Source organism: Choristoneura fumiferana, chromosome 26 (genome assembly GCF_025370935.1).
Source record: "Choristoneura fumiferana chromosome 26, NRCan_CFum_1, whole genome shotgun sequence".
In the NCBI taxonomy this organism is placed as follows: Eukaryota; Metazoa; Arthropoda; class Insecta; order Lepidoptera; family Tortricidae; genus Choristoneura; species Choristoneura fumiferana.
In genome coordinates this window covers 10336323-10361291 of record NC_133497.1, presented here as the reverse complement: position 1 = coordinate 10361291, position 24969 = coordinate 10336323, and the positions used below count along the sequence as shown (strand labels likewise).

Here is a 24969-nt window from a genome sequence, read left to right as displayed (position 1 = left end):
TATACTTAATTATTCATTGCCAGAAGTAATTAATGCTGCCGTAACACTCCAATGAGGGCTATCGCGTATGAATTCGCCACTAGAGGCGCTAGTGTAGCGTGAGGTCTCCGAAATGTCAAATCTCATAATTTTTGGGTGAGCTACGCGGGTTTATTTATAATTAGAATAATTTTGTGAATATTTTGCAATATCTGAAATTAATTATGGCAAATATGCGTTCCGGGGCAATGAATGTCTGTGTTTAGAGACGGTTTTGTCTTTCGGAAACCTTTGTCCTCCCTTTTTCCGAACAAAACGGAGACTATGCAACACTGTGGCATGCTCGATATTTTTATGGTACGGTTTTAAGGTGTATTAAATATGATTTTAATCTAAACTTTGTTTTCACGCCCGTAATAACAGACTTTGAAAGCCATACTTAAAAACCTCACGTATTTTGAATTTATATTGTTACAATTATTAGTGACGCTCAAAGGAAAAAATAATGTAATATCTGTATTTTTATTTTGTTTTGAGATTATTTTAATTGTATTTAATATTTTATTTTGACCCAGATGTTGACAAACCTATTTTAAAAATTGTATTTTACTAAGTAGTTTCAACAATGTACTAAATTTCCGTTTAAGGCAACATCATAGCTGTACTGTATATACCATAACTCTCACCTTAATAATATATATGTTGACGAAATAAATGATATTTTTATTTGTAAAATAAATAAAAATAAAAGTCTGTTTTAATGTAATGTTGCATATTTTGACAGTTTTTATAGTTCTTGGTAGTTTTTTTTTTACCGTTTATCATTCATATGTGATGCTTTTTATGTTTCATATACCGGTCTTTACTAATGACTGAGGTGAGGGCTTTAGAACCTGGGGCGTGCGTTGAAGGTAGAGCCTGTCTAACGACTGAGGGCTTTAGAACCTGGGGCGTGCGTTGAAGGTAGAGCCTGTCTAACGACTGAGGGCTTTAGAACCTGGGGCGTGCGTTGAAGGTAGAGCCTGTCTAACGACTGAGGGCTTTAGAACCTGGGGCGTGCGTTGAAGGTAGTGCCTGTCTAACGACTGAGGGCTTTAGAACCTGGGGCGTGCGTTGAAGGTAGAGCCTGTCTAACGACTGAGGGCTTTAGAACCTGGGGCGTGCGTTGAAGGTAGAGCCTGTCTAACGACTGAGGGCTTTAGAACCTGGGGCGTGCGTTGAAGGTAGAGCCTACTGCAATACCGGGTATTTAGCATTTTCTGGCTGAGTGGTTTGACCCATGGCCTCTTAAGCAGAGGATCGCGGGTTCAAACCCTGACTCGCATCACTCAGTTTTTCGAAATTCATGTGCGAAATTACATTTGAAATTTAACACGAGCTTTAAGGTGAAGGAAAACATCGCGAGGAATCCTGCACAAACCTGCGAAGCAATTCAATGGTGTGTGTGAAGTTCCCAATCCGCACTGGGCCGGCGTGGGAGCTACGGCCCAAGCCCTCTCATTCTGAGAGGAGGCCTGTGCCCAGCAGTGGGACGTATATAGGCTGGGATGATGATAATGATGACGATGAGGGTTCATCCATAAATGACATGTGACAAGGGCGGGACAAAAAATGGTCAAAATTGGTGTGACATACTTTATGAATGATGATGAAAATTTCATCATTAATTTTTAAATTTATTTAATAACGTAGTGTTATTGTATACCTGTTTTATTTTAGGCTTCTTCTCGACCTCAGCTAACTCGATGGGCTCCTGAACGCAGTCATTTTGGAAGTCATCGAACGAACAATCATAAACAAATTCCTCTTTCTCTATTTTCTGTTTCACTTTCTGAACGTTAGGAATCTTCTGAATGCTAACTTTGGCCGTCTTGCGCGTCACTTTGGATATGGATTTCGTTTTCGGCTTGTGACCTGTAATACAAAATTTGCAGAACTAAAAAATTGCTTAGTTTCTGCGGGACAGCAATAAACAAATTCTAGGCAAAAAAAAGTCATAGGGAAAGCTTTTCCATTCTTCCTTCATTTTCCGGGATAAAAACGGAATTTCATCTGAATCGGTTTAGCAGTTTCAACGTGATAACAACCAAACCAACAGACTAACAAACTTTTAATGTTTTTATTATTTTAAGAACACATACAGTAGTATATTAATGAGTATACAGGTAAACCAAAAACAATATAAAGACCTCGAGGTTCATAAATATTCATAGGTACTAAAAGTTATTTAAACTTATAATGTTAGAGGCACTGATACATCAGTGGTTAGAGGGGTGTAAAAGCAACGTTATGTCTGTCTGTTGCCTTTTTACGCTTAAACCGCTGAACCAATTGAGATGAAATTTGATATAGAGGATGACCCAGAGATGGACTTACGGATAGTTTTCATAGAAAATTATACTTTGGATGAGATGATGATGAATGAAATTACTGTGTAATTGCCGCGTAATACTGCTATTTTTGTTGATAAATAAATAAATAACCGATAATTGCTTAAAAAATCGGCCAAGAGCGTGTCGGACACGCCCAAGATAGGGTTCCGTAGCCATTACAAAAAAATCAAGTAATATTTTTCTGAGGATTTAGTATTTTGTATGGAATCTTCCAAGTTTAGGTATATTTTATACCTTAGGCTGCTATTTACTCTTAAACTACTAATAAATCTCAAGCAAACTTAGCCACTATAATTTTCCTTGTAAATTTTATATACTTACCTACTACCATCTCGAATTTTTTCAATTTTTTCCACCCAGCAGTTTAGATTTAAGAGGGGGGGATGCTTGATTTTAATGAAAATGTGCACTCTAAAATTGAATATTTTGCAAACAGCTCACTGAACAGAAAAATCGTCTTAGCAGCCCCCCCATGGTTTTAAAACAGTACAGTACAGTCTTTATTTATATATATATATAGAAAATCTTTGTCTTCGTTTTTGCTTGTATTAGGTACCTATATTCAAAGAATGTCTGTTATGTTTGTTTGTTATTTGAACCTTAAATTATACATTATTATAGTAACTTTGAGTAAAAATTCCTTTTTTTTTTTGGTTCCGACAGAATATCAGCGCTGTGACAGCAATGTCGCAGCACATGCTGAGTCGGCGCCTTTTCGCGGCTGTGCTCTGAATCGTTTGTTTATGTAGAATTGTCATGGCATGTTTGTGAATAAAGTTTTTTATCTATCTATCTATCTATCTATATATATTGTGACAAAATAATATTACCCAAGGACACATTTAATAGTGTTTTTTCCGCTTTTTTGCTCGTTCTCCGGAATTGCAGTGCACTATTCATTTTTTCTATGCAATTCGAACACATCTTCTGTGAGAGACCATCATTTTGTTTTATCTGAAATAAAAATAAAATTATTAACAGCTTTATTTCGCACTAAACTGCAAAAAATAAAAGTAAGAAAATTTTATAAAAATTAGCTAAATGCATGTTGAGCCAGACGCAGTGTAGGATTCCTTACTAATGTGCAGCAAACATTCAGTAATACTAGGGGTCGGCCGAAATTCAATTTACATTCTGTTTGACCGAATTTCAGCAGCTTGAGCCTAAATTCAGCATTCTGCTAAAATTCAGTTTAAATGCATTTCAGTTTAGATTCTAAAAAAGTTGCCAAATGTAAAGCAACCAAACCAGTCCTAGGTCCTTGACTTGACTTGCTTGATTGATCAATTCCCATATGTCGAAACCAAAACTCAAATGATATTTTTTTTATTTCGACTGGATGGAAAACAAGCAAGTGGGTCTCCTGATGGTAAGAGATCACCACCGCCCATAAACATCTGCAACACCAGGGGTATTGCAGATGCGTTGCCAACCTAGAGGCCTAAGATGGGATACTTCAAGTGCCAGTAATTTCACCGGCTGTCTTACTCTCCACACCGAAACACAACAGTGCCAGCACTGCTGCTTAACAGCAGGATTAGCGAGCAAGATGGTGGTAGCAATCCAGGCACACCTTGCACAAGGTCCTACCACCTGCACCAATTCCAATAAATACCTACAATTACTTAATTATTGTACTTTTCTCATTCTCCACATCAACTCGCCCCCTCCTGGGCCCCCGACTGGCGACGCCCTTGAGAATAGTGTGTTCAAACTCGGGCTCACAGATCTGAGTCTTGAAATTCATGAGCAAATTTTCATTCGAAATTTTCCATAGGTCAAACCACTGCGCCAGCACGGCCACCACGACAGGCCCGTCGCACCCGTCGCATTACTACGTCACACGCTATGAAACTGCTTTGCTGTAGCTTTTCCAATAATAATTACCTTGCCGAATTTTTAATGGAAATTTAGTAAAAAACCAAGTATCAAGTGTCCAAAGCCGCATATAGGAGCTAGGGAAAAGCGTATCAGTAAACGTAAAACTGACCTCTAGACCGGTAACAAGCCTCAACTCTTCAGTGCGTTTCTTCTCCATCCCCGTACTGTAGAAAATGGATACTAGGTCATCGGAAGCAAGGCAGGTCCTACAGCATACTGATTGAGTGTCTGTCTTTTTCTCAGCTTTACAAACGGGCGTCTTAGTTCTTGAGCTCCGCCGTTTCAAACTCATCCTGTTCAGCATCAATACCGCTAACATTTTTTAAGCTCTGCTACGAGGTTTAAAATGAAAAATCCGTATTTTTTTAAGTGCGTGGGAAGACAATTAATATACATGGGAATGCTGAGGTCGAAGATAAATAGAGCTATTTATTCAGAATTTGATACAAATTCGATTATTATTTTTAGGCGTATTATATGTAAACAAAGGATTTTCTCTATAGCACAGACTAATAAGAGATACTACGTATCTCTATAGAGTAGAGTATAGACTAGGCACCAAAGAGATCTGTAAGTAGTCTGTGCCAAGCAAAAGAGTAATTAGCACAGACTAATAAGAGATACTACGTGGTATTAGTAGTAGTACCTATAGATAGGCACATACTCTTTGCAAAGGATGGTTGGTTGGAGTGACACTCTTTCCCGGCCCGGATAATACCGGGATTGGGATGGAAATACCGACACTTGTTTTTCGTGTACACTACACGCCATAGAAGCTCGTTTCTATGGGCGTGAACACAAAAAACAGGGCCGGTATTTCCATGTCGGTGTTATCCGGGCCGGGAAAGTGTCACCAACATAGACGTAGGTGAATACGTATCATACATAGGTCTGTGCCGCCACAGAGCAAAGAGCATCCACAGAGTACTTTATAATGTCTGTGCAATATATACCTCACCTCACCACCAAAAAAATAGTGTTTTGTCACGGTTACACGGGAATCGGGATGTTTATAAATTTTATAATTATAATATCAGATCTATCTCAGAATTGTCTGAGATCAATAATACGTAGGTAATCCTACCTTACAATAGAGTAAGATAATACGGAACGGTAGTTGCGGCCAGGAAATCTCACCATCAGATCGGATCATTACAATTTCCACTTAAAGTACTATTCAATGGAAAAAAACAATTGTGTAAACAAAGCATTTTTTCACGATTACTCCGTAGTTACTTACATTTGAACGTCAATCCCGATCATATTCACATCTCAATGAGCTCACCACTGTTTTTAACAATCATTTTATCATTAAATAATCGTGTAAATATGTTTATTTTATAGAATTAATTGGAAGACGAAAATCCGATACATTTGTCAAATTGACATGATAATTTTTTCCTCACCGAAGTTGGTCTATGGTCGGTCTAGTCTCTGGAAATTTAGTGCTGTACCAACAAAATTAATTATTTGACTGAACCAACCTTACCTACGATAATTATGGCTGGCTCTGCAAATTAATTTATTCGTAGATATTAATTATTTGTGTTAAGTTACACTATTTAATGAAGGTTTATAAAGGTTTCTAATCCTATCCTACTATCCTACTAATCCTACTAATATTATAAATGTGAAAGTTTGTGAGTGAGTGAGTGAATACGTTTGTTACTTCTTCACGCTGAAACGGCTGGACGGATTTGGATGAAATTTGGCGAAAAGTTAGATAACCTGGATTACAACATAGGATACTTTTTATCCCGATATTCCCATGGGATAGGGATAAAATCTTGAAATAACAACCGCTCAGCTTTGTCATGAAAATTGGTATGTAGATAGCTTGACATCTGGAATAAAACATAGCCTACTTTTTATTTCGATATTCCCACGAGATAGGGATAAAATTTCGAACTAATAACCGCTGGGCTTAGAGTCATGAAATTTTACCATGATTGTTTTTAATGTAATGTCAATGAAAACAACGATTTAATTTTCGGGAATTCCCACGGCAATTTTAAAAATCCCGTTATTTCAGCTGCTGGACCTAATGATTTACGTGTGCGAAGCCGTAGGTAAACACTAGTTGGACGATAAAAGAGTATTATAGTAGAAATTATGTAGATTTCTATTTACTAGTATCATATTTACTGTGGAGTCCATTGTTGGACCTAAAAATCATTTTGAATCACTTCCCTGTGTCTACTCTCATTTCCCTGTCTTATGTAAATTTAAAAATGCCTCTTCTAAATTATATCGAAAATACAAACTGAGACATGGATGCACAGAAAAACCAGAAAAAGAGACCAGCGCTGGGAATCGAAGCTAGGTCCTCAGCAATCCGTACTGCGTACTATAACCCCTACAACACCGTTGGACAGGAGTCAAGATACAAATTTCTCCTATGCACACATATCTCAGGTTGCCTTTTTCTTCTAAGCTACTTAAGCAGCAAAAAAAATTCTAAATTAATCCATATTTTAACTGATCCTTTCAATTCTAAAATACTCCATCATAAACCTTGGGGAAAATATACGTCAAAAAATATAAGTGGATATACATGTTTCACCATTTTAAAAATTCTACCCTTAAAGGGGTATAAAGGGGAGTGTAAGTTTGTATGGAAAAAACGTTAGGTATATATATTTGAAGATATACCTAATTCTAAAACTTCGTGAAAATTCTATTAAACATTTTAAGTTAAAAGGGACATGGAAACATTGTGAATGACTCTTGAACAGGACTAAGAGAATACGTGATTCGCCATTTTTAAAATTAAACTTAGGGAAAACATTAAATAATGAAATATGAGTAAATTCAAAATAATTATTTACTGCTGATTGAAGTATCTTAAAGAGCTTTCACATCACTAGAGCCAACGTCAGTCAGTCAGTCAGCCAGTCGTCAGTCAAGTGTCAATGTCAGTCACCACATTTGTTTACACAATTGATTTTTTCCATTGAATAGTACCATAAGTTATACCTACTTGAAAAGGTTCTGCAATACCTTTGTTTGCCCATCCATTACACTACGTAAAAAGCGGCCTAGTTCCGTGTCGCAGTCATGGAGTCAGCCGCCTGCCGCCGTCGTGCTTCCGACGCGGAACAGTCGGCGCGTTGGACATACAGCGCGACTGCGGAGTGCGAGCCTGTGGTGGTGAAGGAGGAGCCCGAGGGGGGCGAGTGCGGCGTGAGCGAGGCGGCCGTGGCAGAAGGCTTGTACGCCGGACACGAGATCAAATACGAATTAGTAATTGAACCTGAACAGGTGCATGAGCAAGACTTCTCAATGGAAAGTAAGCTTGGTCCTGAATACTCTAAGGTTAATCTGTAGTTTTGATTTTTGGTGAAGGCCTCCTCTAGAGATTGCCATAAGTCACAGTTTATGTTTCGCAATGTATTTTACTGTTTTTTTTTTTTTACTGAGCAGAACAAAATCGAAGTTCTAATTCAACACAATCAAAAGATATTTCTGTACAAATGGCGGGGGAATCAAAACCTATAGGGTACTTCCAGTTGCTTTGGGCATAAAACCACTAAATTTCATAATACCTTATTCACTAACACCCCAAATTTTTAAATTACCATGGGCTCATAATCACTGAAATATCAAATTGTCTCTTGTAATAAAATGAACGAAATTCATTATGACTGACTTAAAATTTCATATTCTCTAAATACCTAAAGATTGAAATGCACAATTCATTCAAATACTGAATGACAGAAATGACAAAATAGTATTAAAACAACTCAAACCAAAAACACCTAAAAGGCAAAATGCCTATTTTTTTTTCACCGGTGGTGTTTGAGAAATTTGATGTTGATTATTGACTTTTAGTATCGTTCCTGTTCAACATACAAATTTAGGAATTTTTACTTTTGGTTGTTTTAAGCATATGTTGTTTTGCCATGAAAGTGATTTTGAAGTTTAGGTATTATGAGACTAAGGTATTTTGAAATTCAACCATATTAAGATTCTGGTGTTATAAGAAAACAAAATTAGGCATTCTGAAATTTAGGTATTTTGAGACCAAGAAGTTTTGAGATCTGGGAATATTGATAAAAAGGTAAAATGCAATTTAGAAGTTATAAGCCCAAAGCTTCCAGTTGTCCTAGGAACTTGAAAGTTGGTATGAAAGTAGCTCATCTAGCACAAACCATAATACTAGTCTCACTATTTTCTGTCAGTCTGTCTATGTCAGTAACCAATTTAAGAGGGCCCCGCACTGCTTACCTTTTGTTAGGAGAAGGGTTTCCAAATGGTTGTTTAAAATTTGTGTTTATTATGCCAGCTTTAGATGTACATTAGCTGTTAACGAAAAAGCCTTTCTTCTTATGTATAAAGCAACTTCTAGATATAGAAACAGAATTTAAGTCTTCATTCTCATACAAAATATAATATTCTCTTGCAGGTGCATTAATCGGGACTGAGGAGAAGCCGTGCAAGCTGCAGCCTGCGGGCGGAGCCGGGGCCGCGCCCGAGTGCACCCACACCCGCCCCGGGGAGGGACCTCGCTGCAACATGAGCCACGACCAACAGTTCCAGCTTAGGAGCTGCTCTGTGAGGCTCGAGCGCGTCCTTATGGAAGACTTGCCCACATGCGACACTTGCCTCGTGATCTTTGTTTGTAAATTAAGCCTAAAAAATCACAGTTGCAAACTTTCAGTAGAAGAACCTAAGATTTGTACAAAGGTAGCTACACATCAGTTAAGAACGGGTAGTGGAATATTGTTACAATATTTGTCCAATAGCTCTAAAGTCAACACAGAACAAACATCTTGTTCAGACAATGTTTCCAAATCACAATGTAGAAATCAATCTGTTTTAACTCACACAGCTGAGAAACCAAGTCTTGTCCAGTGTGATATATGTTCTAATATGTTTACTCGAAAACAAGACTTGATTAAACATGTAAAAATAATACACTTAAAAAGTGCCAGTGAGCAGCCCAAATTATTCAAATGTGGCATTTGTAACAAAGGCTTCACTGCACGAAAAAGCTTGACTGCTCACAACAGATCCCACACAGGAGAGAAACCTTATTCCTGTGATCGCTGTAACAAACAATTTAGATACTCAAGAGATTTAACGAAGCATAAAGAAATTCATACTGGTGAAAAACCCTACTCCTGCAGTGTGTGTAACAAACGGTTTGCACACATATCGACTTTGAATATACACATGCGACTACACACGGGTCAGAAACTGTACAGTTGTGATGTATGTAACAAAAAATTTTCTCGGCAGAGATATTTAACCATTCACATACGAACTCACACAGGTGAGAAACCTTTCTCTTGCGACGTTTGTAGGTCGCAATTTACGCAAAGAGCTAATTTGACTGCGCATAGACGAACTCACACAGGCGAGAAACCTTTTTCTTGCGACGTCTGTAAGTCACAATTCACGCAGAGAAGTCATCTGACTAGGCATATACGAACTCACACAGGTGAGAAACCATTTTCTTGTGACGTTTGTAAGTTGCAATTTACGGAAAAAAGTCATTTGAATACGCATAGGCGAACTCACACAGGCGAAAAACCTTTTTCTTGTGACATTTGTAAGTCGCGGTTTTCTCTAAAAGATACTTTGGCTACACACAGACGAACTCACACAGGCGAGAAACCTTTTTCTTGTGACGTTTGTAAGTTACAGTTTACGCATAGAAGTAATTGGGCTGCGCATAAACGTACTCACACAGGCGAGAAACCTTTTACTTGTGATGTTTGTAAGTCGCAATTTACGCGAAAAAGTAGTTTGACCGTGCATCAACGAATTCACACAAGTGAGAAGCCCTTCTCCTGTCGCGTCTGTAACAAACAGTTTGCACACAAATCATCGTTGACTTGTCACATTGTAACACACACGGGCGTTAACTTGTACAATTGTGATACATACATGCAAGAAAAAAAAATCCTTATGTACAGTCACCAGCATTAATATCTGTCACAGCGGAGCGTGCAAAAATATCTGACACGTCCTTCCGGCCCTAGGAATAGTCGTATCAGGTATTTATGCACGCTTGATGTGTCAGATATTGGTGCTGGTGACTGTACGAAGCTCACACATCCGAGAAAGCTTTTATGCGTGAAGGTATTGGCTGGGTGCGAAGTACTAGGTGGGGGTAATGAAATCTATCGCAGCGCTCATAGTGGCCAGAAGTAGAAATAATGTAGGCTCTGTCATCTGTTATACTCATATGAATCTGTCATTAACAAAGCAATTTGTGTAGACTTAACAGTCCCTGTTTTTTTCTTAATTCCTCTACATCCCGGACATGTCCAGCAGATATCAACAATTTTCCTTTTGAAACACACAAAACCGGTCGTCAAAATAATACGCATTTTGATCTGAAAACGATATTGAATTTATTACTAGCGATACAAGAACAATTATATATGTTTACTATTATTTAAAGAAACCATTTAAGTAGCTTTACAATACTTTTTACAAGTACTACTATTTACAAGTACTTTCGTTTTACAATAAAACTACGACTAAACATGAAGTAAACAAACTCTTGAACATAACCAAAATAAACACACACTTTTTGAATAAATTTTACTTACCTTATTTAATTTTAATGACCAAAAATGAATTCACAGCCCTCCACCCTAATCACGGTATCACAGTAGTTTTGTATTATAAATTAATATGTGATAGGTTTGATTTTTGTGACAATGTCGCAATGAATTTCAAAACGTCGAACCAACCTCAGAGCCGACAACCTTGCGGACGCTAGGTGGCGCTGATGTCGTGCACAGAGCCATTAGAAGGCTCTCACATTCTGCCGCAATTGCGACGTGTAAAATTTACACATTAATTCATTGTAAAATATAATTCATGGCAATAAAAAAAACAAATGTCAATAACAAAAAACAATTTTAAAAAATAGGGGAAAAAATGTCAACATTACATTACAATATACCTAATACAATTTATTAAATACCTACTTTAACTCTTAGTGATGTCAAAAATTCTCTAAGTAACTGAACAAAATATATATAGAGAATGAGAAAAGTATGAATTGTGGGCAAAGTTGAGAGCACATGGACTTTGGTATTCATACGCACACAAGTGTTAACTGAATCTTGAAAATTTAAGATTGGATATCAGCTAAAATTTAGCTGCTAAATCCTTGCCCACGCGCACCCGCAGGGTTGCTTACTAATATGCGGGACAAATTGTGTGTTAAGTTTTTATCGATAAAATATAGTATTATAGTACTTGTGATGTAAGTTATTAAATAACTTTGTAAACCTGTTTAAAAAAATATATCGAGTTTGTCGTCCTTGTCGTCCTGTTTCCTCATACTGCGTATGTGTCCGCGATCGTGCTGCGTCATCGGTGTGTGTGAACGTACCTTTACAGAGCGATGTTGTTAGTGTTGTGTGCTACCCTACATTTGACAGTTGTAATGATGATGAAAACGCGGGTAGTTGTGTGCCGGTGTCAGTTTCGTCGGGTAGTCGCGCGAGCAGAGCGGCGGCGCGCAGTGCGCGTGTTGCAGCAGCCGCTGAGTCGCGTTGCTCTGAAGACGAAGGGCTACGGATTAGCCCGAAACATGTCGAGCTAAACTCGATTTAAGACGTGAGTTATCCGGGTCATTATATTTAATATGAGTGAATCTCACGGTAGTTTCATGTTCAAAATTCTAGTAATATTATTTATGGTTAATTGAACTTACCTTAAGTGAACTTCAACCATAATTATATGAGATGCTACATCCGAAGAGATTTAATTATGTAGTAGTCGTTTCACGTACTGCATCATCACACTATGTTTAGAATATATGAAAAAACGAAACGTATATTGGTAGTTCCCTATGACTCCGCTTGAGGGCGCAACGGATGGTTTATCATTTATTTTAGAGCAAACTGACCTAGATTATAATTTATTATTACACATCATTCTGTACTGGGCACATACTTGGGTAGGGTGGGACTTTAAATCTCTTCGGATGTAGCATCTCATATAATTATGGTTGAAGTTCACTTAAGGTAAGTTCAATTAACCATAAATTATATTTCGATGCTACATCCTCGAGATTTAATTATGTAGATGTTCAGCGCTGATTATACAGAATGATGTAGGATTGGTAAACTATAATAGAAAGCATAAACAGTTATAAGTATCTTTTATTATATGTATTTGAGTTTAATAATTCAGATGGGTGGATGATACACTTCCACCTAACTTCCAATTAACATTTTTAAACAAAAAAACAAACATTCTTACTTATTATAAGATAAAATTAACAATAAAAAGGTAATATTGTCAGCTGTTAAATTTTTACATTCTATGATTTAAACACTGCTTCCGCAAAGGCTCTATAATTTTTATCATTATTCAGAGGCAAGTTATAAAACTTAGCGAAGCACTTAGAAGAGTTTGTCCAGCCAGCCGTTCGCTTGATCAGGTCAATTGAGACCCCCGCGCGGTATGCCGCCGAGGTGGCGGCATGCCGCGTGCTGTGAGCCGTAAACACACTCACATCCACGCCACTATCCCTTAGTACTATCTTTATCCAGCGGCTAATTGATTGAGCGCTGGCATTGTGATGTGGCTGAGTGGTGGTGAGAATAAGCTTCTCTGTATTTGGAAAGGCTCGAAACTGTTCCATTCTTGTGATATATGATGATAGTCTTTACAGGACATATAGTATTCTTTTTTACAAAATAAGGTAACACTAACTTAGGGTTATTGCGATTTGGTCCAGATGTTTTAATAATCCCGTCCACAATGATGATTGCTCCCATATCATTGATTGTGATATTATTGACCTTGATGACGGACAAGGTCTGGACCCTATGCCCGGTGGATAGAGCCAGTAGCGTTACTAGTTTCTTAGTAAGAGCGAGAATACTCAATGACTCGTTAGGATATAGACCACTTAAAAAAGACAGTACTTTACTAGGATCCCAGGTAAACTGATATTTAGGTAGATTAGGTTTAATTTTAAAAATACCTTTGAAAAATCTAGTGATATAATCATTGTTACACAGTTGCTTCCCGAAAATCAGTGATAATGCTGATCTAGTCGAGTTTAAAGTGCCATAACTGGCACCTTTTTCAAACAGTTGAGTCAAAAAACCTAGCAATACTGGTGTAGTGGTTTCAGACCAGTCAATTTTATTTGTATTACAAAATTGAACCCACTGCTTGTACGCAGTATTATATTGTTGCAATGTACTATTTGAGAGTGATTTGATCATTATGTCAATGGTACTATCCTGAAGAGATTTTTTCAAGAACGCTTCCCGGATAACCTCGCGCACGCCAGGGTAAGGTTTGGCCACAAAGGATGAGGGGTTCTGTAAGGAGACAATAAAAGTTCAGAATCGGGTCCCAGGTAAAGTACTTCAGAGCACCCAAGTGACATAAAAACTGGGTACCAAGCTTGACCAGGCCAATATGGCACAACTAAAATGCCTGTAGCCTCATCATTGATGATTTTTCTTAGACACTTCATAATTAGCGAGAAAGGTGGGAATGCATAAAAATAAAGGTCAGTCCATCTTAATGTGAATGCGTCAATATCAAACGCCTCCGGGTCACGTTTCCAAGATATATAGCGGTCACATTTTTTTGTTAATTCTTGTAGCAAACAAGTCTATGTTTGGATGGCCCAGCTTTTTTGTTATGAATTGAAAGCAAGAGTTTTTGAGTTCCCATTCAGTGTCAATATTTGTTATACGCGATGCCCTATCGGCCTCGACGTTTTCCTTTGATTTTATGTATGAGGCATAAATGAATAAATTTCGTTCTTCACACCAATTCCAAATTTCACTAGCTAATTTGTTTAAGTGTGGGAATTTAAGCCACCCATCCTATTTATGTATGCTATAGCTGTTGTGTTATCAATTCTTAATAAGATTTCAGCATTCTGTAGATTTTTGCAGAAAGTTTTTAGTCCAAGAAAGGCAGCCAGCAGTTCTAAATGATTTATATGTCTGTTGCTTTCTTCTTGAGACCAATAACCTCTGGCCGTTTCCCCATTGGAAAAAGCTCCCCAACCAGAAAGTGAAGAATCCGTGTAAATTTCTCTAATAAAATGACTTTTACGTATAGGATTATCAATATTTCCTATGCAACTTATCCACCAGTCAAATTCGGATTTAAGTGAAGAACACAATTTCATTTTTGCCTCATAATTATCACTATGGTTCAGCAAGGCTAGGAACTTTTCCCGTTCAAAGAGCTTTGTGTGAAGCCAGCCATATTTTACTGCTGGGCATGCTGCTGTAAGCGTACCTGTAAATCTTGCAAATTCCCTGATCTTTATCTCCTTTTTTCTTGAAATTTGTCTTGTTATACTAAAAATTTTTTCTTTTTTATCCTTTGGTAATTCTAAAGTCATAGAGTTTGAATTTAGTATAAAACCCAGGAATTTGCAAACTTTACTAGGTGTAGGCTTACTTTTCTCATAGTTAACTACAAAACCCAATCTTTGTAATGTGTTAATGACTGCATTGACAGTATTCAAACAGTTAGAATATGTATCGCCCATACACAGAATGTCATCCAAATATGCCACTAAAGTATGCCCTTTATTTCGTAAGTGTGTTAGAATAGGTTTGACTAGTTTCGTGAACACATAAGGTGCAGAACAAAGTCCAAATGGGAGACATGTGAACTGATACAACTTATCAAAACGAAAGCGTAAATATTTCCTATGGTTGGCATGTACTGGTACTAAAAAATAGGCATCTTTGAGATCAATCGTGGCCATATAAGAATCTTTGGAAATTAGTTGGGTTGCAGTTCTTATGTCTTCCATTTTAAAATGCTGTGGTATCAGGAATTTATTGAGCATTTTTAAGTTTAGAATGAATCTAAAGGTGTCATCCTTTTTTGGTATTAAAAAAATTGGTGACAAGAATTGGTCATGACATTCATTACAATAGGTTATGGCTCCTATTTCTAAAAGTTTTCTTATGGAGCTTTCCATTTCCAACCTTGGATATGGAGGATTTTTTGGTTCATATAGTTGAAAAGGGGGGGGGGACTCAAATTCTAACCTATAGCCTGTGATATAGGAAAGGACTTGTGGATCAGATGTGATTAATTGCCAATTGTGCATAAAATATGTTATTCGACCCGAGTGAAGTACCTCTATCGTCGTGCTTTCTGATCGTAATTCCGCGGTTGTGCCGCCATACGGCCTCGCTGGGGCGCGGGCGGTGCCGCTGCTCGTTGCCTCCTCGTCGTTTGGGCCGGAGGCATTGGCCGCTCTTTGTTGTAGCTGGCTGAAGGCTGTGGACGCGCGTAATTCTGTTGAGCACGTCTTGATCCTGGCTGATATTGACGAGGAGGCGCTTGCATGTTTCCCTGGTTCTCCTTATTGAAGTTGGGCTGTGCACGTTTCTTTATTTGCTGACCAGATTTTTCAATGGTTTTGGAAATTTTTATATTTTCATTAAGATTTTCTCCAAATAAGGTCATGTCCCGTTTCATGTCCTTTGTTATATGCGTAAACTTCCTATCTAACAAAGGGATAATAAGGCGTCTTCTGTTTTGTGTCTCTTCATAATGAAGGTCCAGGAGAATCTGGTTTATTTCTGACAGTTGTGTTATTAGTTTGATTTTTTCCATATCAGTATCAATAAGGTCTGTTGTCAGATTCACCAGCCTTGCAATAGCAAGGCCCAATTGATTTTGTGACTTCTCTAGTCTTTTGTCTCTATTTCTAGTAGAATCAGAAAGGATTGCTGACACCTCAGCATTTAATTTAGGAGCTTTTGCAAGCTGGAAATTTCCGGGATCAGGGTTTTATTTATTAGGCCCTCTTTAATCTCCTTGGCTAGCCCATCTTGTATGATCTTCCCCCAACGTTCAGAGATTTCCTTGGGCACTTTCTTGCCCAATGTTTCGGTGGGCTTTTTTCCCTCTCCTAAAATTGATAAAATTTCCATTGGGAGACATTTTTCTTTTTCAGTCTCGCCTGAGTTTTCAATTTTAGGAGTTTCATGTAGGTGTTGATTGATGTTTGGAAGTTCTTCATCCAATTCCAGAAGTGACTCATCAAGGAACTCCACCTCTGACGCCTCTCCGGAACAGTCCCCCACTGACTGCGGTTCTGTGTATTGGAAGAAATAAAAAGCGTAAGTCAACTAGTAAGGTAAGCAAGCTTAGCAAGGGTCCTTTATTCTTTTAAGTACCACAAATTGCCTCTTGGTGGATAAATATTTATTTATACTAATGCCTTTTAACTTCCGGATGACATCTCGTGGCATCACTTATGGAAGGGCATAGCAAATCAAGGTTGATTGATACTTGAAGTAATAATTACTTTCTGGATGATATCGCGTATCACCACGTTAAGAAAGTATTTAACTTCCGGATGACATCTCGTGGCATCACAAAAGGAAGTGTGGCAGATAGGATCCCGAAGGAATTACGTAAATTGTTTCTGGATGACATCTCGTGGCATCACTTAAGAAACAACCGCAATGAAACTTAATTCACGATAAATCGCCTCGATTTCGTGCCAGCCATATTGCCTTGTGAATTCAGCTTAACACGTTGGTGCAAATTTTGCAAATGTAGGTTATAATAGAGCACGTGTCCGCCATGTCTGCGACTCAGTCTGCGACATGAGTTTTCGAAGTTGCATCATTCGTGTTGTATTCTAAGCCATCCAAATACCTGAGAAAAGAGTATTTTTATTTATTTATGTTTAATATACTGTCTAGAAACTTTACCTCTGTAATAAGAACTTTCTGATGAAATTGAAGGCGATGTGGAGCTGGATCTTGATTTGATCAATTTTTTTATCTTTTTTGTCAATTCCAACGAATTGTCTCTTTTTCTCTTATTCCTGCCCATTATTCTGGGATATTTTTGTCTTTGAGCGTTAATAATTGATGATTTGTGTATTTTAACGAGAGAAAAGAAGTTGATGATGCCGCACACAAAATAACAATGATAAACCATCCGTTGCGCCCTCAAGCGGAGTCATAGGGAACTACCAATATACGTTTCGTTTTATCATATATTCTAAACATAGTGTGATGATGCAGTACGTGAAACGACTACTACATAATTAAATCTCGAGGATGTAGCATCGAAATATAATTTGTGTTAACTGGCGGTTAGGTGTGATGCCGTCTCCGTCTATTCGAACAAAACAAATAGAGACGGCATCACATTTAACCGTCAGTTAACTTAACACTAATCAATGGATGGTGAAACAGCACCTTAGTCTCCGAGGGATATAACAAAATATTTTCTTCTTATAACACTAAAATTTACATTAGCTTAATAGTAGTTAAAAAATACTAAAATAAGTAAAAAAAAATGTCCACAATTATTATAATTTTATTATCTTATAATATTTTTTTATAAGTAAGAACTACATAGACCTTGGGCTACAAAACCCTGACCATGTATGGTAATAAAATTGACGAGAAAATGGCATAGCAAATTTAGACTAAAGCACCATACAGGAATTTCTCTAAGACACTTGAACACTTCGAACTAATGTAATTGCTCAGTCACAAAACTGGCTGTTACATTGGTCGATATGTCGGCGACCGATCGTAAAATCCGCCAAAAGCGTTTAGGCAAATCATGAAATACCTAGGCATATCATGAAATGCCGCCATATCGGTTCTGGCACTTCGCCGGCCGCTACCGTGGCACGCTCGCTTTGCTCGCTCGGCTCGTGCGTTGTGGTCACAATTCATACTAACTACTCCTCGCTTCGCTCGTCGTACCCACATTTTTCTTTTTTTCGGCATATCACGATATGCCCGGTATAGAGCTAGGAATATCGACGACTGCATTTGCTCTAATCGATCTGCCGTATTACTTCTCGGGCACATCGCGATGCCTGGCCAACTTTAAGGCATATCATGAAATGGCGGATTTTACGATCGGTCGTCGACATTTATATAGAGTAGGTAAAAAAAAAAAAAACTATTTTTTTCGGCATGTTACTTTAACCGCAATTATCTCGGAAACTAGAACCGACAATAAGTTCCCTTTTTCCCAGATAACGCCACATTTACTTTTTTCTATTTTTAAATAAAAATTTAAAACCTAAGTATTTTGTTTTTATTATTTTTTAAATCGTCTATTTTTTATCTCCTTGTCAACTTAAACACCCTGTAGCTCCTAAAGTATTGATCGTAGGCTTTGATGAACGATACTACTATATTCAAGGTCCCATATAAAATCAAAGCGAAAAAGTAGCCGTGTTGCTTATACTTATAGCGAAATCTGTTTTACCGTCTAAATTAACTTAAAATATACCTTAAGTCTAAGCAACAAAGATTCAAATAATAATAAATTTTCTCACCCTGCTGAGTGAATTCGTGTATGCGCAGTCAAACCACTACAAGCAGTGAACCGCGACTTACAAAAAATGACACAGGAAAAAGGTTTCTAGCCTCTGTGTGTTCGTCCATGTGCAGTTAAACCTTTTTTACTCCTAAACCGCGACTTACAAACATCGCAAGAAAAAGGTTTCTCGCCTGTGTGAACTCGTCTATGTCTAGCCAAAGTACTTCTTTCCGCAAATCGCGACTCACAAACGTCACAAGAATAAGGTCTCTCGCCTGTGTGAATTCGTCTATGCACAGCCAAAGAACTGCTATCCGCAAATCGGGACTCACAAAGGTCACAAGCAAAAGGTTTCTCGCCTGTGTGAGTTCGTCTATGCCTAACTAAATGGCTTCTACGCCCAAATCGCGACTTACAAACGTCACAAGCAAAAGGTTTCTCGCCTGTGTGAGTTCTTCTATGCGTAGCTAACTGGCTTCTTTGCGCAAATCGCGACTTACAAACATCGCAAGAAAAAGGTTTCTCGCCTGTGTGTATTCGTCTATGCGCTATTAAAGTACTTATTTGTGTAAACCGCGACTTACAAACATGGCAAGTATAAGGTTTCTCGCCTGTGTGAGTTCGTTTATGCGCAACCAAACTATGTCTGTGCGTAAACCGCGACTTACAAACGTCACAAGAAAAAGGTTTCTCGTCTGTTCGATAAGGCGCAACAGATTGATTTGGATAATGTGACTTGGAATAAACGTCAGAATAAGATGTTTCTTCTGTGAAAATTCTACAACTATTGGACGAATATCGCAACACTCTTTCACTACCCGTTTCTACCTCATGCGTTGCTAACTCTTCACAAAAAATAGATTCTTCTACTGAATGTGTGCAGTTGTGATTTCTTAGACTTGATTTACAATGAAAGATCACGAGACAAAGGTTGCATGTGAACAAGTCTTCCATGGGCATGCGCTCGGGCCTCACAGAGCAGCTCCTAAGCTGGAACTGTTGGTCGTGGCTCATGTTGCAGCGAGGTCCCTCCCCGGGGCGGGTGTGGGTGCACTCGGGCGCGGCCCCGGCTCCGCCCGCTGGCTGCAGCTGGCACGGGTCCACCTCAGTCTTGTCCACTGCACCTGCAAAAGAACATTTAGGATTTTTTTATTTCTTGATGCGTGGAATATGCAAAGCGAGAGAAGGAGAGATCAACATAATAACTAGGATATTTTTTTACAAAAAATAAAAACCGACTCCAAAAAATACAAAAATAACAAAAAATGGAACCAACTACTAAAACCTTGAAAATATTTTTCTAAGTACCTACTAGCTCGAAGTCGGTGCCTCAGCAGCAGGAGTGTTTTCATTACACTTGCTCGTATTCTATACCTGTGTGTACTAAAAGACAATGGCCTCAATTGTTCCCGCGGGAATTATGGATTTATGTATAGTGTTCCTCCCCAAGGGAGTTGACTTTAGTTTTAAAAAGTATGGTATGTCATTTCAGACTAAAGAGGTTTTAAGTCAGCCAACGTTTTATTTTCAAGTTTAAAACTTAGCTATAACCTAATTTTACACCATAAAAATTTGCCACGCTTCATGAAACTTCGTTATTTTTATATTTTAAATTTATATCAAATTGTTTTGCAATAAATTAAATAAATAAATTGCGGGTTGGGCATCGTTGTGCGCGCGATCAGTGGCCGGAAGATCGTGCTAGGCAGAGGCAGTGAGACGATATTAGGTGTAAGCAAACTAGTGCCAGTTTGTTGAGCGAAGAGCGATGCTTCGGGCTCCAATATTGCGCGACTCAGGGCCTCTTGCTGCTACTCCCGAGTCGGGGGCGTGGCTGCAGGCTTTGCCGTCTCCCCAGCTTGGCACTTTGGTGGATAACGACTCTCTCCGGATAGCCGTTGCACTTAGGCTGGGATGCAGTTTGCGAGCAGCATCGATGCATTAGAGGAGGATGGTCACCACGGACTTAGTCGTCAAAGGTGTGTTGGCCGGTTCGAGGCATCACTCAATTAATGACATGATTCACAGGGCAGTGGGTGCAGCTAACGTGCCTTGTATGTTGGAGCCTCCGGGTTTGAGCCGTAGCGACGGCAAGAGGCCTGATGGGCTGACGTTGGTTCCCTGGCGGAGAGGGCGGTGTCTCTTGTGGGATGCAACGTGCGGCGTCACACCTGAGTCACACGGCGAGGGCAGCTGGTTCCGCGGCTGGAAATGCCGCGCGGTCGAAGCGCCTGAAATACTCAGCCTTGGAACCGACGTACGACTTTGTGCCACTTGCGGTCGAGACGGCTGGCCCTTGGGGGGTGGACTGGGAGTTGGGGCGCAGGATGAGGGACGGAGGAGGTGACTCCCGTTCCGGGTCGTACTTGGTGGTCGAGCGGGTCTCGTTGGCCATACAACGGGGCAATGCCGCTGGGGTGATGGGTACGTTTGGGCCAAGTACGATGCGGACTGGTCTTGAGTAGCTTTTATTTTATATATTGTTATTATTATTATTTTTTTTCGTTTAGGTTTTTTGATATTTTATTGTATATAGTTAATTGTTGTTTTTTAGTGTTATTCTATTATTATTTAATTAATTTTGATATAATTGAGAACATTATTACCCAATAAACAGTACAGTATACTCATTAAGTAAATTAAAATAGAACAAATATATGAGAGAGGCTTCCGTACGGCAAACGTGTTTTTTTTTGTCGATTTTTACTTATGCCTAATGTTGTAAAGGTACGGAACCCTTCGTGCAGGAGTCCGAATCGCACTTGGCCAGTTTTTTTATTTTGCCCGTGCGAAGCCAGGGCGGATCGCTAGTCAAATTATAAATTACTAAAATTATATAATCCACACTTAATATTTTTATGATTAATATTATAAATGCGAAAGTTTGTGTGTTTGTATGTATGTTTGTCCGTCTTTCACGTCGAAACGGATCGACGTGATTTTTGGCATTGAGATAGTTTAGGGGCTAGAGAGTGACATAGGCCACTTTTTACCCCGAAAAATGCACAGTTCCCGGGGGAACAGCGCGCGATAACCGAATTCCACGCGGGCGAAAGCTAGTAATTAATAAAAAAATAAAACAAAAGATTGAGTGGTGGAGATCATTTAAGGGAGTAAGTTTGCCTTGATATTAATACAGTCATGTGGCTAAGGTATTTAAATTAAATTAACTCAATTCAATTGTAATTAAAGTAACTTTAAAGTAAGTTAAATTTTAATCACTAAGAGTAGGCGAAATTAGGTTTGCAAGATTTGATCTTAACAAACAAACATACATTGCAGGTTAAATAAAAGTATGTGAAAATCAGTATAATTTATTACTGATTTTCAAATACTATTCATTATCACTACTAATATTATAAACTGCGAAAGTGACTCTGTCTGTCTGTCTGTTACGCTTTCACGTGGAAACCACTGAACCGATTTTGATGAAATTTGGTATATAGGTAGTTTGAACCCCAAGGATCAACATAGGATACCTTTTATTCCGGTAGAGGTCGCCACCGCGCGATAACCTAGATCCGCGTAGACGAAGTCGCGGGCATAAGCTAGTTATTAATAATGAATAGTAGCAATTCAATCATGATATATTGTCGACATTAATTTATTGAATGTTCAGTGTTAATCAGTTCCATCATCTAGAGTAACCACAATATGTTGCATTCTCTACTAATTCACCTTATTAATTAAAGCCAGCAAATAAATAAAAAGTGTGGTACAAACCATTTCTTAAAAAAAATTGTGATTCCTGTTTCAACTTCACATAGGTGTGATCGCAATGAGGCTTCTTGCTGTATGTATGGTCATTTCTTATGGTGTATTCCATATTTTCTGAAAATAATTTATCATAAATAGATTTTTTGGTACTGGTAATAGGTGGGGTTAGTACACAACCCTATATTCGTCAACCCGGAATGAACTACAATAATGCACAGGTGTATACATTACTATCATTAATTTTGGGTCAAACATGATGGTTGTACTTTAACTGCAACCCTGATGATGATTAATATTATTATTTTTTTAATTAAGCAAGCCGTGGTGGCCTAGTGGTTTGACCTATCGCCTCTCAAGCAGAGGGTTGTGGGTTCGAAACTTTGCGGTGAAGGAAAACATTGTGAGGAAACCTGCACAAACCTGCGAAGCGATTCAATGGTGCGTGCGAAGTTCCCAATCCGCACTGGGCCCTCATGGGAACTATGGCCCAAGCCCTCTTGTTCTGAGAGGAGGCCTTTGCCCAGCAGTGGGACGTATATAGGCTGGGATGATGATGATGGAATAATATTTGTTGTATGTTTACAAGGCATGTTACAAATGTCCCTTTAAACAGTGGCGTAGCTACCAAGGGGCTAGGCGGGGCAGTGCCCCGGGGCCCTCAAGCTCAGGGGGCCCTCGAAATTCTGCTTTATAGCTGATGATAAAGTTGCTTAGCATTTTTAAAGTATTTGTATATATAATGATTTTACTTCAAAAAACCTTACCAGTTTTGATAGCAGTGGGCCCCATTTTTTTATTTGCCCCAGGGCCCTAGGTTACCTAGCTACGCCACTGCTTTTAAACCATAATGTGTAATTTGTTAAACACACTGAGGGCCCGAGACACAGGCTGCTGCCCAGTTTGGTGTCTGCTGGATATCTCTAAATACAAATGTATTTTCTATGATGATTAAAAATTCTATTGTTATTCTTGCATCACTGGGGTCCTACAAGTAGGCAGCTTCTTCATACAGCATACTAGCATTGCTGTACCGAGAGGAAATGCTGCCAGCATCTTTGGGTCAATGTTACAGGGGAAGTACCATCTCTTTTACATTTTGTCCAGTTTTAATTTTACCAAATGTGACTATATGTGAGTAGGGCTGCCATCCGTCCGGGTTTCCCCGGATTTGTCCTAGTTAAGAGGGCGTCCGGGGAGCGTCCGGGCGGGATTTCATTCAAATATTTTTAGTTTTTAGACCAATGCAATTAGAATTTTTCGAAGAATTAATTTCCAGCAAGCTGTAAATCGTTTTATAAGGATCTTATTTGATTGGTCTATATTTTATTATACCTACTGACCAAGTTTAATAAAATCCTAAACCTGTTGACATGTCCGGGTTTTTGGCTCCAAAATCCGGGGTTTTCACGCGTCTTGTCCTGGTAGCCAAATTTTAGAGATGGCAGCCCTATATGTGAGCCTTTTAGGAAGCCACAGAAAACCAAATGAAACACTACCTTGCCCAGATCAGAATTTGTGTATGCAAAAGCAAGTGTAGTGAATTTATGTATCAAAATACATCATCTGCCTTAGGCTTACTCAAAATATAATTTCTAAACTTGTGAAGCGATGGCTACAGTCCAACCCTACATTCTGCTTGTTAAATTTTAGTGCAGGGCTTCCTTATACAACAATACTCTTTACAGCTTCTAATTTACTTAATTACACCCTTACAAAAGAATACAGATGCATGTAGATCTATGCATGCATGCAGGAACCTGAGCAGATTGTGTCATGAAGCACCTGGAAGAGGCAACACCCCGGGTCATCCCTCTTAACCTCATCATAGAAAATACTTGTAATGTAGCATCATGTCATGTAACATTACTGGCAAAATCACAGACAGCAGTTCTGCTTGAATTTAAAATGCATTGTTTTACAAATATATTGTTCAATTTCATGAGACTAAGTACTCATAAAGTTTACTTTGCATTGAAAAAGCGACGTCCTGCTGCTGCACCGTTTCAGGTCCAATTACTACTTCGTCCTTGACCTCGTGTCCGGCGTACAAGCCTGCCACGGCCGCCTCGCTCACGCCGCACTCGCCCCCCTCGGGCTCCTCCTTCACCGTCACAGGCTCGCACTCCGCAGTCGCGCTGTATGTCCAACGCGCCGACTGTTCCGCGTCGGAAGCACGGCGGCGGCAGGCGGCTGACTCCATGACCACACGACCAGGACTAACCAGACTGTTCTATTGTGGTTTAGGCAAACAAACCCCTAATCTTCAAGTAATAATATATACAATTACACGTTGAAATGTTTTTAACTATAACCTGAACAACCATTGCGTCTGCAATAACACTGTTTATCTATAATATAATGCAACCACGTGGTGATCATTAAATTTGTTTGCTTTTGCAGACGATGCACGAACCGTAATCCTAATCCATGCGACCGAATAAATAAAATAAACATAAATAAAATAAAGAGTTACAAGTCTATGGTTAGGGCGTATCAAACAAAGGGGCGTATACAATACACGAAAAATAGAGTTGGTATTTCCAAGTTGGTATTATCCGGGCCGGGAAAGAGTGCATAGAAAGAGTGTCACGAACAATCAAACAACATAAAATAAAAGCCCAAATTCCGATCCTTACGCATTTCCCTTATCTAATTTCGTTTCCCCGTTTGGCTAAATGCGCCAAGAGCGCGAAGCTATAAAAAAAAAAAAAAAGTATAA

At 38.8% G+C, this 24969-nt stretch overlaps 3 protein-coding genes across 6 annotated transcripts in view; 1 reads left to right on the top strand and 2 right to left on the bottom strand.

Moving 5' to 3' along the window:
• Nucleotides 1-24912, bottom strand: part of LOC141442766 (uncharacterized) — a 36217-nt gene extending 11305 nt beyond the window's left edge. For 2 of the 3 annotated variants that reach the window (XM_074107867.1, XM_074107869.1), the window contains exons 1-4: nt 7234-7314; nt 4363-4546; nt 3203-3326; nt 1685-1893 (exon numbers count right to left, since the gene is read on the bottom strand). In XM_074107867.1, coding sequence (XP_073963968.1) covers nt 1685-1893; nt 3203-3326; nt 4363-4546; nt 7234-7271 — 555 coding nt within the window. In that variant the 5' untranslated portion in view covers nt 7272-7314. Of the gene's footprint in view, nt 1-1684; nt 1894-3202; nt 3327-4362; nt 4547-7233; nt 7315-24562 lie in introns of those variants that run through there. The other variant, XM_074107868.1, reaches the window with a different exon arrangement.
• On the top strand, nt 7311-11369 carry LOC141442739 (uncharacterized). Its single transcript, XM_074107829.1, has 2 exons — nt 7311-7542; nt 8659-11369. The coding sequence occupies exons 1-2, from the start codon at nt 7311-7313 to the stop codon at nt 10185-10187; spliced, it is 1761 nt and encodes a 586-aa protein (XP_073963930.1). The 3' UTR covers nt 10188-11369.
• On the bottom strand, nt 8492-24569 carry LOC141442758 (uncharacterized). Of its 2 annotated transcripts, none has more exons than XM_074107854.1 (3): nt 24216-24569; nt 22257-22364; nt 8492-8597 (listed from the first exon to the last, which is right to left on the bottom strand). In XM_074107854.1, exons 1-3 carry the CDS (start codon nt 24448-24450, stop codon nt 8530-8532), a joined length of 411 nt encoding a protein of 136 aa, XP_073963955.1. In that variant the 5' UTR covers nt 24451-24569; the 3' UTR covers nt 8492-8529. The 2 variants fall into 2 exon arrangements, with proteins under 2 accessions (XP_073963955.1, XP_073963954.1); XM_074107853.1 differs by lacking the exon at nt 8492-8597 and adding an exon at nt 17096-19657.
• Nucleotides 24913-24969: the final 57 nt, after the last annotated feature.

Excerpts from the sequence above, each read along its gene's own strand:
- LOC141442739 (XM_074107829.1), top strand. The coding sequence starts at position 7,311 with ATGGAGTCAGCCGCCTGCCGCCGTCGTGCTTCCGACGCGGAACAGTCG. Across the intron at positions 7,543-8,658 it reads GCAAGACTTCTCAATGGAAA|GTGCATTAATCGGGACTGAG; the intron begins GTAAGCTTGGTC and ends ATTCTCTTGCAG.
- LOC141442758 (XM_074107853.1), bottom strand. The coding sequence starts at position 24,450 with ATGGAGTCAGCCGCCTGCCGCCGCCGTGCTTCCGACGCGGAACAGTCG. Across the intron at positions 22,365-24,215 it reads CGTCGCTTTTTCAATGCAAA|AAAATATGGAATACACCATA; the intron begins GTAAACTTTATG and ends AATTATTTTCAG. Across the intron at positions 19,658-22,256 it reads ACAATTTTTTTTAAGAAATG|GTGCAGTGGACAAGACTGAG; the intron begins GTTTGTACCACA and ends GTTCTTTTGCAG.